We start from the raw sequence: 13,650 nt of genomic DNA on the forward strand, positions 1-13,650 counted from the left end.
TCTCCAAGCCTGATTGCCATGGGACTTACTTTCACTTGTCGAATAATCCTGTGGGTCAAGTATTCCTGATTCCTGTAGTGATCTAATACAGGAGTCCACCAGCTCAAGACCTGTCGTAAGTTCATCTTCGATATCTTTTTGACCATCTGAAATACAATATTTTAAAATGATCAACAAACACATGCCATGTTAATATTCAAGCTTTAAATTATCACTTAATAATTGAAAATATCCTAGCCAAATACATTACCTCTATGAAGTTCTCACTGGATATCACATTGTAATCCATTGTCACCCAGCATTAAAGTAAAGAGCAGCCAATTCCATGTATATTGGAAGAACACGAAGTTACTAGAGAATTAAGAGGACTTAAACTACCAATAATTATAACCTGTCATAACAACTTCATTTAATTTTTACTATCATGATGCTTCTCTATTCACTTTTATAAGTCTCATTCTAAAGCTCATAAGAAAATTAGTCAGTAGAGATACGTGTAGAATTAAGTGTAAGTGTTCATCTAGAAGATATACATTACCTTGTGATTGCCAATGAAACTGCTCTTCTGCTGAACTGTAAAAAAGAGAACACATAGATATAACTCATTGATTAGAAAAGAAAGGACTCTAAACTATTAGACACATAAGGTACATTAGGGTAGTAATTGTGGCTCCATGGCATTTCCTTTAATTTCATACTGAGAACAGGGATCCCATTTGGTACAATCTTAATTTTAATCCATATACTATATATCCCTTTTGATTCACAGGTATAAGCATTTTATAAATGGACATTGTTCAGTAATTTTCACAAGAATAGCTCATTTTTTACAAAGCCCAACCTATTAGACTCATTCCTTACAATGGCTTCTACAAACTGCAGTTTTACCCAATTTTAGTTATTTTAAAATACAAGTTAGAATAGTGTCATGTGGACTTTATAAGATAGCCCAATAAAGAAATAACTATCTCCTTTTTATTATAAAGAAGATAAAATAAATCTATATCTCCATTTAGACATATCATATAAACATTCCTTTTCAGTTGATTATTATAGTTTAAATTAAGTAATTTCAAAATTATCCCACCAACTGAATATACATTTCTCAAAGTCTCACTTAATAATATATCTTATAAAATGATCCAGATAGAAAGGTTGTTCATATACATATGCCAAAGATATGGTATAGAGCGTCTCTATATAGGCAACATAGATTTATTTTGAATGATTTATTAAATACAAAATATATAATATAAAAAATTTGAAGTTTCTAAATATGAAGAACTCTTTCATTGTTTATGCAAACACTTCCTACATGCTTTCTTTTTATATAGCAATAACTGGTGAGAAATCTAGATGCCAATTACTGACAGACATCATTTTGAGAATGATTTTCTACACTTATATCACTAGATCTTTTACTCTGATCAAGCAGCCTCTATGAATAGCTCATCAGTTTCACAACCGCAAGTGCATTTTAGAACTTTAATCTGTATCTTAGAGGTGGCTTCTGAATACATTTACGGGGAAAAAGGGAATTCTTGTATAAATCAATGTTCAGAACAGCCACGGTTGATGTGAATGAATACAAAAGTAGTCCCTTAAGAGACATGTGACTTTTATAGAGTATCTTGCTCTTCAGCCAATCCATATTAGCAAACTGGAAAATAGTATTACAATGATGAGAACTATAGACAGAATTGATACATGAAAATAACAGTACAAATTTAGTCCAATGCAACTCTTTCTTGCATCAAAAGATGTAACATTATATAATAGTAAAGTCTAGCTATAAAGTTTAACCCTTAAAATAGAAATGTAACCCTAAATCAATATTTTAAAAATTACAGGACAGGTTTACTTAATAAGTGACATTTAATATAAGGCAGTCCCATCTTAAAATTCAAGAATCAACACAATAAGTCAGAACCATGGTCACGCTGGCTACTTCAATCCTCTAAGAAGCCTACCAATCATTATTTTTCAAGGAGATTAATATCAAAATACTAATGTTTAAAGATCAACCTTATTGATCATTTGCAGAAGCTGGACTAGAACTCAGGCAGACTGATTATGAGTATTTCCAAATCCTTACTTGTGTCAAAATCACCCACAACCCTTCTAAACTTATGCCTTTTAGAACCCACCAGAGACCTACTGGGAATCTACATTGTGCAACAAGCTTTCATGATGATCCCTATATGTTGGTAACTTTGAAAACCATTAGATACTATTTTCATTATGAGCCACTATGAATTTAGAGTTGCTCTACAACTTTATTCTTCTATATTTTAAGAGTGTATAAACTCTCAAGTTGGTAGAAATATTCTGTATTTATATGCCATGGATTTGTATAGAGGTAGAAAATACTTTCACACTGGTACTGGGTTGAATGGAGGCATCCTCCCTGAAAAGATCTGTCCACACCCGAACCCCTAAACCTGTGAATGTAACTTATTTGGAAAAAGGATTTTTGCAGACTTTGTTAATGATCTTCAGATGAAGTCATCCTGGATTATCTAGGTGGGGCCTAAATCCACTGACAAATGTCCTTATAAAAGATGGAAGAGGAGAGACAAAGACACAGAGAAGGCCGTGTGAAGAGGGAGGCAAGACTGGAGCGATGCAGGAAGGAGCCTAGGAGTGCCGAAAGCCATCAGAGCCCAGGAGAGGGAAGGAAGAAACCTCCTTGAGCCTTTCTAGGAAACAAAGCCCTGCTGATACCTTGATTTTGTACTTACGGCCTCCAAAACTGTAAGAGAATAAATTTCTATTGTTTTAAGCCACCCAGTTGTGCTAATTTGTTATGGCTGCTGCAGGAAATACATACAATAAAAAAGTTCTAATGCTATATCCTCCGGGATTTGATACTATCTGTATACTACTACATTCCTTTACCAGTCCATCCATTTACTAAATAACTATACCAGGGCCCTATTAATTCACAACAATTGCAAATCTATTTTTCATGTCAAAAGATCTTACATCAACAGGTTTAATAATGTTGAATAACCTGACCATGTAGTTCATAAAGGAACTTAGCAGGGATTTAAACTAATCTGTCCAGCTCCTAAACACAAACTCCCAATTCATAATCAAAAGTTATGGAGGGAGACTTTTCTAAGTTACCATCCATAAAGCAGTATGAGTGAGGGGGTCAGTGGAGGTCATTCCAGGGCTCAGCGAAGTCCAGCTCTCCTGTCCTTACAGGCATGTTGAAGACCACACTGCCCAGCCCCCTTGCACGTGGATGAGACCATGCAAAAGCCTACGGGAGGAAGTGACAAGTGCTACTTCCTGCCCAAGCCTGCCAGGCAGGCAGGAGGTCCTCATGCTCTGGAGATGGGTCCCTGTGTAACTATGTGGAATGGAGACTTCTGCCCACCTACAAAGAAACCAGTGAGAAATAAACCATTGTTGTGTTGAAAACTGAAGTTGGAGGGTTGTTTGATTCTGTAGAATAAATGTCACACAGACCAATACAGAAAGGTGAGTCAACAAGGCATTTCTTGCTTCTTGATCTTCCATTTCCACAGTACAGAGTTGGAAGAAAACTTCCAAGGTAACCCTTCCCAGGTAACCCTAGTACAAAGTGGTGTCATAGCTTTTGTTCATTTTTTGGGATGTGTCCATTCATCTACAATAATGGCTGATCTGTTGTGTAGGGCTACACATCACACTATTACATAATATTTACTTTTCTGTTCATCTCTTTCAAAAGTGTTTCAATTTTATGACACATCAGAAAAACGAAGAAACTTTTTTTTTATCACATTTGAAAAAAATACTATTGGCAGTGAATATGAAATTATCCTCTTAAAGCACAGGCACCTTCCTTTGAGCAGACAAAAAGCATTAATCACATCAATGGCTTCCCTGATTCCTTTAGTACAGTTAAAATGCATTAGAAGTATGACTGATCACAGAGAATAGAAGTCCCAAGAGAAAGCTGGTTTGGATTTTATTTCCTTTAAGTGCCTACTTTAATATCTCTGCTATGGGATTCTATGCAATTGCATATTTTATGTATTTGATTCCTTCTCTTAAAAATTGCTCTACAGTAGATGCTTTCAAAAAAGCAAACAAACTATTTATTTATTCAATAAACATGGATTATGCTCGTGTCTCAGACAGTCTCATATCAGGTGTCTAGGAATCACCTGTGGTAAACTTTCTCTCAATTACATAATTCAATTTAATATAATAGAAAAGTCACTTTTGAAGCTGTTGTAACTTAAATGCATGTTCAATTTCGGGAAATAAAGTTTGCTTTCACTGCTGAAATGTTATTTCTTGAAATTGAAATCACCTCTAAAGAACTAAAGACCAATATAGATGTAATTCAGTCCACATGTATTTAGATATGTATAAGTTCCAGTACCCAGTGACTGTGAGAAAAACATATTTATAACAACCATAAATAACATTAAAACTTTAAACATATACAGACATCAGTGATGCTAGGTAAGGACTTTAGAAACATTTTATAAAAAGCACACATTTTAATAGCCAATACTTATATAGCTCCTGTTTTGTACCACACAGTATTCTAACTGATTTACAGTTAATCTTCGTGACAAAACTTTTGTGAGAGGTAATATTTTCCCATTTTACAGATAATTCAAACAAGGTATAAAGATGCTAGAGAAGTTGCTGGAGGTCCCATAGCCAGCAAGTAGTGGAGCCAGGATTCTAACCTTGGGCATCTGCTTCTGGAATCCTCATGCTGAGCCACTACTCTAGTCACACATTTGGCTGCAACAAAATTAAACTCCTATGTGTGTGACTAAAAAACAAAACAAAACAAAAACCCAATGTAAACCAAGTTGAAAATAATCCACATTCTGAGATATTTGCAGTACATGTAACTTACAAAGGGTTACTTTCCAGAACATAAATAACTCCAGCAAATTGATATGGTAGAGATTAAAAACTCCAACAGAAGACAGGTAAACAAATATGCATAGCTCATGCATAGTACAAAAATCAAGAATGTATGACCACTGAACATATTAAGAGAATTAGAGGAAAAAAATTAAATACAAGATACTTATCTATTTCTCTACCCATCTATCTATCTATCTATCTACCCATCTATCTATCTATTTATTTACTTAAGAGACAGGATCTCACTATGTTGCACAGGCCGGACTCGAACTCCTTAACTAAAGTGATCCTCCTGCCTCAGCCTCATGAGTAGCTGAGACTACAGGCATGTGCCACTGCTCCCGGCTTACAAGACACCTCTTTTTACCCCATAGACTGTGAACCTATTTGAAAGTCTGACACTACTAAGTGTTGGGAAGGGATGTGGAAAAAACTCTCATACTTTATGGGTTAGAGAGTAAATTAGTGAAACAGGTGGGCAGGTAGTGAGGCAATACCCGATAATGGTGTACATTTAAATACTCAATCACCCAGAAATTCTGCTTCTTGTCAGAGACTCCAGGGAAACCCTTGCACTGTTGCCCAGGAGACTTGTGCAAGACTGTTCATGCCTGCATTCTAGAAGCAAAACAATGGAAACAACCTAAGTGTCTAGCATAGGGAAATGAACAAACACAGTAATATGATTACATATCATCTATGACATACATATGGAACAAATACTACCTCACAGTTAAATTAGCCAGATATGTTTGTAGTTCTTAAAAACATATAGAGTAAAAAAAGCAACCTACAGATATGTATTACAGGATCCCAATTACATGAATTTTAAAACCACTAACTATTAATAATATTATTTATAAAAATACACACACATATATATAATATATATATAGAGAGAGAATATAAATGTCTGGACTAAAAATACACTAAATTTATGATGGCTGTGGCCTATGGGGGAAGTGGAAAGAAATAAGTCTCAAATGTTTTGTTTTATGAAAAATGACAAAATGACCTGATGTTATTAGGACATGTTAATATAAATTAAAAATATATTTGATACTTGGAATAGGAAAAAAATCATGATTCTAGCATTTAGAAACATGCTAAATTAAATGCTTAGCAAATGCTTGCTATTCTATTTAATATTGTTAGAATCACTCATAGTTGAACCTCAAATGATGACAAAGAACTCTGAAATATGCAAGTAGAAATAATAGAGGAAAATCATTTTTAGAGACATATTAACTTTTTTTTGTCCATTTCACGCGTGAGAAAAATAACAGCATCACTTTTACAATGTTTCAAGTTTGATACAGTTAGAACATCTCAAGTAAGTACCCAATAACTTTCAAGTCCAGGGGTCACAAAGTAGGGGAAAAATTAGTTTAAACCAAAAGATAACCTTTGAGTTCCTTGAGAAGTGATTTCTACCCTCATGATTTCCAACATGATAGGCTCCTTACCCACCTTCAGGGCATTTCTAATAAAATATATATATCTATATATATATGAAAGTTCAGAGACTTTTCTTAATGTCAGAGAAAGATACAAAGCAAACCATTACTAAAGAAACTCTGTCTGTTATGAACCTGTTCAAATACATTCCCTTAAATTGTCTTTTTCAACTTTTTGATGCCCAAAGCATCAATCTCCACACTGTATCATGTGGCACATTATTGCTCACAGGATCTTTCAAAATGAAATAAAGGTACAGAGCTGTGAGTTTTTTGTTAGTTTGCTTTTAAGTTAAGCAATGTACCTAAAACATAAGCCAGAAGAACTATTGTGAAATAAAGTGCTTCAAAACCGACCTTTGATTCTAGCCTGCAGGGATACGTCTTTATATGGATGATGTATGTATGACCTGACCCCGTATTGTGACAGAAAATAATTTTTAGTCTATAGTTTCGCATGCAGCACCTCACAAGAATAGGCGTTGGTTGCAAAATAAAATGACCTTAGTCAAAAGTCTCAAATACAACGGAAATGTAACATATTTTGTAAAAATGGTGAAAAGGGGTCCTCCATGCAGCTTTGCTTTAGGCTGCTGTTGCTGTTTTCCATTAACGCGCTGTATCCGGTACTTACTAGTTTGGGTTGGTGAACAACCCGCTTCCCCAGAACTTCTTGTGGAACCAATTTCCCTTTAGACTACTACTTTGTGGTCTCTATACCCATCTGTGACATGTTTCCAAATTAATATCCTATCTCTGCCATGCAATTAGAATCTCTACTTCTTTCTTAGATCACACACCTTCTTTGTGCTGTAACTATTTCCAACAAAAATATAATTTGACAGCAGTTATAAGCATTTTCATGGGGTTACAATGGGTAGCTACAGAACCACGAAGTTCCTGAACTAGCAGACTGCGTGTGTGTAGTGGTCTAGCGTGTGGGCTCAGGAATCAGACTCCCTGGGCCCAGAGTCCAGTTCTGATACTTTCAATCTAGGAAACTTCGGGCAAATTACTTTAACTCTTCTAATGGAGACATTATGGGGATTAAATAAGTTAGTTTATATCAGGTGATCAGGGGCCTGGTACATCTTGAGGATGGATGGAACTGCTTTGCCTTTTATTATATATTGCTACAAAGGTTTACATGGCTCATTGATTGTGGCTTACTCTAACCTATTTCTTCCCCTGGAATGCACTGCAGTCCAATGGGGGAGGGTCACCATCCGGCGGACATGGGGAAATGGAACAGTGGACATTAGGAAAATACCCAGGCATGGTGGCATCTGCACTGAGGCCATCAGTCACGAGTCCCAGAGCAAATGGTAAAACAAGGTCACCACAAACTTGGTGAGCGTTCACCGTGGCTTTGGGGATACAGAAGAGAGACATTGCCCCAGCTCTCCCTGACTTTGTAGTCGGTAGGGGCATGGGTAGGAAAGCACACAGAACTGGGGGGTTGCTGCATAAAGAGATGTGATCAAGGCACTTCTGCAGACCCTGGGAGCTTCTGCAAGTCACTGACTTTCTCTAAGCCTCAGTTTCCTCATTTGTCAAATGGGGGTATCATTAGAATTTTTCCCATAGAGATCTTATGAAAGTTAAATGTGTAAGGTATATAAAACCCATAGAACAGTACCAGGAGCATAGGAAGCATTATCAAAAACAATATGTAAGTTATCATTATCACTTGCAGAAAAACAAAAGCCTGAGGGAGCACAGCTAATTTACAGAATCAAAAGAAGTTCAGTAGGGCCAAATATATGGACTTAATTCAATTTGTCTATGCTTGGGGACCAATAAATATTATCACACAAATAAGTTACAGGTTCTGCAGAATTTATATTGTCTATCATCTTTTTCCTCGCACTAAAAGGGAGAAGAAAAAAGGCAGTCTGTGATTTACAAAGAAAGATGATTTGCTTTTAAATCATACGTTTTCTAATCATTTTTGCACAGGATGCCTCTCCTGGCAATGCCCCCTATTCCTGCCATAGTAAAAGCTGTAACGACCATTTGATATTTTCAAAACCATGGGAGAAAATAAATCAGAATCAAATTAATATTATTAATTTCTTTTTAGTTTGAGGCAGAGGAAATTCATATTCCTAAGCTAATTTTGTTGGCAGTAGTGACTGACAAACCATTTAAGCGACTGATACAGCAAAGTGGTAGCAGCTCCCACGCTGTAGCTTGAATACACATGGCTCCTATGTTTATCACAGGGTACCACAACACTGTCACATTTGTGAGCTAGCCAGCTAGAGCTAAACAAGGGAGAATTAACATGAATTCTTTTTTGTTTTAATTCCTTTGAAATAAATACTCTAGTTTCTAACAACCACAAAGAATTAGCCAGAGGCTCAATCATCCTAAATGTGCTATCTACACAAAAGCCAAGCTCTTACCATGGGAAAGAAAAGCGTTGGAGTTTCTCGTTTTCAAATTCTTTTATAGTTTTAGAATTGATTGTACTTACATTACAAGAGACATAGAGATATATTATTATAAAATGCAATTATCAGAAGCAGCAACAAATGATGTATTATAAAGTAGAGAATTCTCATGTTATATCTCCCTCTATAGTATTCTGGGAAACTTCTCATGTGTGGCCTCAGTGTAATTTTTTGAATGCTTATATTGGCGCACAATAAATTTATAGTAGTTGAAGTAACATTTTCAAATACAAACTATGTTAGAAATTAAAGTATCATAGTATCTTTGCCATTGGGCATTCCATAAATTGGAATGCAGTAAGCTGCAATTCCAGATGACCAGGGATACTACTGTTCATCAATTTACTGGTTTGTCTTATAACACAGTATTTTGAAGTGCCTTCCAAACCATAAAATTGAATAGTTTGTGTAGTTTATGTGCTAAAATCAACAGTCCCTAACTTTTTTGGCACCAGGGACCAGTTTCATGGCAGACAATTTTTCCATGGACCGGGGTGGCAGGGGGGATGGTTTCAGGATAATTCAAGCACATTACATTTATTGTGCAGGCAAACCTCTCTGCTAACGATACTCTCTATTTGCAGCTGCTCCCCAGCACCAGCATCACCACCTCAGAATCATCAGGCATCAGATTCTTACAAGGAGCACGCAACCTAGATCCCTCTTCATGCACAGTTTAGAGTAGGGTTTGCGCTCCTATGAGAATCTAATGCCGCTACTGATCTGATAGGAGGTGGAGCTCAGACAGTGATGCCAGCGATGGGAAGTGGCTGTAAATGCAGATGAAGCTTCTCTCGCTCCCCCACCACTCACCTCCTGTTGTGTGGTCCTGTTCCTAATAGGCCGCAGACTGATACCAGTCTGCAGCCTTGGGCATTAGGGACCACAGCTCTAAATACATACGGCTGCATTATACATTGTTACATTGATAATTTTCTTTTGGTGATTATTATAGTTCACAGTTAGATGTTGATTAACTTGAACACTTGATTCCTTGATCCTCAGAGTAAACAGGGCAAATGGTAAAATCAGTGTATTTTGCAGTGGGATCATTCATAACTTATTTTTCTGAAGAGTACTTAGTGTACTTAGTGTACTGAGAGCATTATTAGTCTTTGCTCATAGAAGTGGCAGATATTCTGAGTTTCAGTCTTTTGCATTCACTATCTTTTTATTCTCAGATTTATTCCTTTGTTAGATCATCTCAGTTAAGGTAGTTCCCTAACTTTGGGAACATCTCTGGGCAAAAGGAAGGGGCCAAGCTTATGTTTTCCTGGCTTCTTGTGCTTGTATGCATGAGTGAGATTGTGTGCATGAGTATGTGAGTGTGGCTACGTGTGCGTGAAGATGCATATGTGTGTGTGCACACCGCACTCTGGGTTTCCCTAAAACACACTGATTTGCTCACAGCTTTTATTCCCTGTGCTCCTGCTTCCTAATATGTCACCTATTGCAGATATATCATCAAACTTTTAGTATTGGATTTGACTGCAATTGATATGATTTTATTCATATAAGTAAAGCTAACACCTCTTAGATATTTAATGAAAACATGCAAATAACCATTGCCTGTTTCACAGGAAAAGGAGAAATAATTTTGGGGTTTTTTTTGAGTACCAATAGATGATTTATAAAAATAGATTTCAGTTTTTGTGCCTTTATAGAGCAGAAACCATGTAATACTCATGCACAGCAATTCTGGTGGTATTATAACTCTACTTTTTTATGAGGAATAGTGGCCTTTTGACCACCTGAGCCATCTGAAACTATCTGAAGGTATGATTGAAAAGCTTAATGGGTGCACAAATGTTCATAGCAGGTCTATTCAAATTATCTAAAACTAGAAACAACAAAACGCCCTCCAACAAGTGAATGGTTAAACAAACTGATGCATCCATACTAAGGAAATATATACTCAACAAGCAACAACTCTCAAGGGAATTGTGCTTCATGAAAAAGAAAAATAACTTTCTCTAAATACCAAATTATAAAACCGGAGAACAGATTAGTGGTTGCCAGGGCTTAGGGATGTGGCAGGTGGACGTGACTACCAAGGGGTAGCACAAGGGAGACTTGTGGTGATAGGGAAGTCCTGAATCTTGATTGTGGTGGTGGTTACACAAAGCTACTTATGTGATAAAATTGCATGGAACTAAACACACAGACACACACAAATGAGTGCATGTAAAACTGGAGAAATCCGTGGATTATACCAATGTCAATCTCTTGGTTGTGATGTTGTATTACTTATGCAAGATGTTATCATGGGGGGAACTGGGTGAAGTTACAAGAGACCTCCCTATGTATTTTTTAAATTTCCATCTTCACATGAATACATGAATCTATAATTATTTCAAAATAAAAAGCAAAAAAAAAAAAAACAGTGGCTTGTGTTTGATATCACTTTGTTTCCTTTTCCTTGAATTGTTTTTTCTATATGCAATTTGTTATACAATCATTTCCATGTAATAATTAAACTAGAATTAAGATTGCAAACAGTGGAGTAAAGAGAAAGAAAAGAAAGAAAGAAGAAAAAGGGAAGGAAAGAAAAAGAAAAAAAAAGATGAAACCATCTCTCACTTCTGATTATCCCTTTGTTCTTCATTCCTGTCAGCCAGAGGTCAGGTGACCCTGCCATGGCTCATTTCTGCTTTGTTCTGTGTATGAAGGAGTTATCCCTGGAGCATAATACACCAATCACGCTCCCCATTGCCAATCAGAGGCAAGGAATTGTGCTGCTACTGAAGGAAAACTCATCTATTATATCTAAGCTTCCCTGCTCATCAGGGTCTTGTACTCACTTCCATTGCCATATGTTCTCGGGGAAAATTAAAAATGATATTTTGGCTCACAGTACTGGAGCAAAGTACAAGTCTTAATGTGTGCTACGTGACTTCGGGAGACCTCATGCATTATATTATACTTCATTGGCTTTCTGGAAGCATATTCATTAAAGGTGGGCTGTTGCCTGGCAGATAATTTGAAGGGTAGCTACTATGGTGCCAATCTGCTCTCACCCCACTATCCTGACTCCTGGAAACTGGTCTCCTTAATTGAGCATATGTGTCTGTCGCTTTCCATATTTATTGTGGGGAAAAAAAAAACACATGAAAAAAATTTCTTTCTTTTGAACATTTATCGTCTGATAGCTGACACTGAAAGGACGGATCAGCCTCCCCTCCTTCTCCAGGTACACGGCAGCTGTCCGTATCCTGAAGTTCTCCTTTCAAGAAAGAATGAGGATTGGAATGTGAGGTCTCACTAAGCAATTGTACTGCCAGTCAAATGATTTTTCATTTAAAAAGCCATGAATTGAAATGTCTGCTAATGTTCATAAGACATTTAAAGCACACCTTCCCAGAAATCATCGCTGAGATCCTTTACGTCCATCTATCCATTTCCATTATAAATGTCCCCCGAAAGCCATTCCCCTCACTGCCTTGGTTGGAGAATGTTTGTTGCCTCTTGCTTGGTGGCATAAAGAGTTCTGTGCCTGGATGGTACAAGTGACTCTTCTCACTGACCACATTTTGGCTGGGCTGGGCTGAGCTCTCTTTTTGGCACCCACAACCTTCCTTATAGAGTGTGGTTCTAGCAACAATCCTGCTAATTCAGTTTAGCCAGAGCCCTCCATCCTCCATATCTGATCAGGTTCCCCCACCTCCACCCTTCTCCAGGCGATATCTAATCATCCTGGCCTGTCTTTAGCAAGAATCCTGTAAGTTTGGTTAAGCTAGAATGCCCCTGACCCCCGACATTTCCTCTTAGCAATTTTCTATCCACTGACCACCCCCCACCCTGCTCCTTAGCTATAAATTCCCACTTTTCCTGTTGTATTTAGAGTTGAGCCCAATTTTCTCCTCCACTAAAAAGGCCTGTTATATAGTAGCCCCCCTTGAAAAGTCTGCCTTCCCATTCTTCAACAAATGCCACTGAATAATTTTTTCATTAACACCATCACAGATTCCCTACTGCCCAAGAGAAATGTGAAGAAAGTCACAATCCCTGTCTAACCTCAATCTCAACCTATGTACTGAGAGAACATTACCAGGGGTGGCTTCATGGGCCTAAGACCTGTGCAGTTGTACAGAGTCCCATGCTCAGAGGCCTCATGCTTGGTTTAATGCTCTACTGTTGCCTTCTTGAAACTCTTAACTCAATCTCTGAACTTGTGTTTTGCAAGTGAAATCTGACAGATCAGTGGACCATGTGCATAAGTGAAGGAGGTATGCACGATATGCGTGTCTTCTGTTTCTTGCTGTCTCATTCACACACAGCATTTGCAATGCCCTGCTGGACCCAGGGTGTGCTGTGGGAGTTGAGCCAGATTCAAGTGAGTACACGGTAAACGTGTCATGCTTGTGACTCAGTGAGCAGGAGTGCTGGCAGCCAAAGGACCATGCTTCCCCTCTGAGCCAGAACTTGCTTTGAACGAAGAAAGCAATGACCTTCTAAGAAACATGAACGATCAAGGAACCCAGTAATAACCTTTCTTATTCATATTACGCAACCACTTAAGCTGAAAATGATGACCTACAAGCAAAGGGAAAGTCACGGCAAACCATAGTTCTACTTCCTTTCAGTTGTTTCTCACTAGGAAGAGAATGTTGGTAGAATACGTGCATATCAAGAAGTGAAATAAAACAGTTGCGGAAGTGTTGTGCAGTGTTTCACTATTCTGGTAAGAACAAAGCATATAAGAATGCATGAGCTGTGAAATGTAAACTGTGGAATTTCAGTGATTCTGCATACAGGTTAAATGCTCTTATATTTGCATTTAAATCTAGAATAGTGCAATATAAAGATGGGTAGTAAAATTCATGCTAATAATTGAAAATTTTTATTTTTCT

At 37.3% G+C, this 13,650-nt stretch overlaps 1 protein-coding gene across 3 annotated transcripts in view; it reads right to left on the reverse strand.

Annotated features, from left to right (window-relative positions):
- Positions 1-13,650, reverse strand: part of CTNND2 (catenin delta 2) — an 818,722-nt gene that overhangs the window by 371,257 nt on the left and 433,815 nt on the right. For all 3 annotated transcript variants that reach the window (XM_045566311.1, XM_045566312.1, XM_045566310.1), the window contains 2 exons: positions 539-573; positions 30-146 (listed from right to left, as the gene is read on the reverse strand). In XM_045566311.1, the coding sequence (XP_045422267.1) occupies positions 30-146; positions 539-573 (152 nt within the window). The remainder of the gene's footprint in view (positions 1-29; positions 147-538; positions 574-13,650) is intronic.

Source organism: Lemur catta, chromosome 12 (assembly GCF_020740605.2).
Source record: "Lemur catta isolate mLemCat1 chromosome 12, mLemCat1.pri, whole genome shotgun sequence".
Taxonomy (NCBI): Eukaryota; Metazoa; Chordata; class Mammalia; order Primates; family Lemuridae; genus Lemur; species Lemur catta.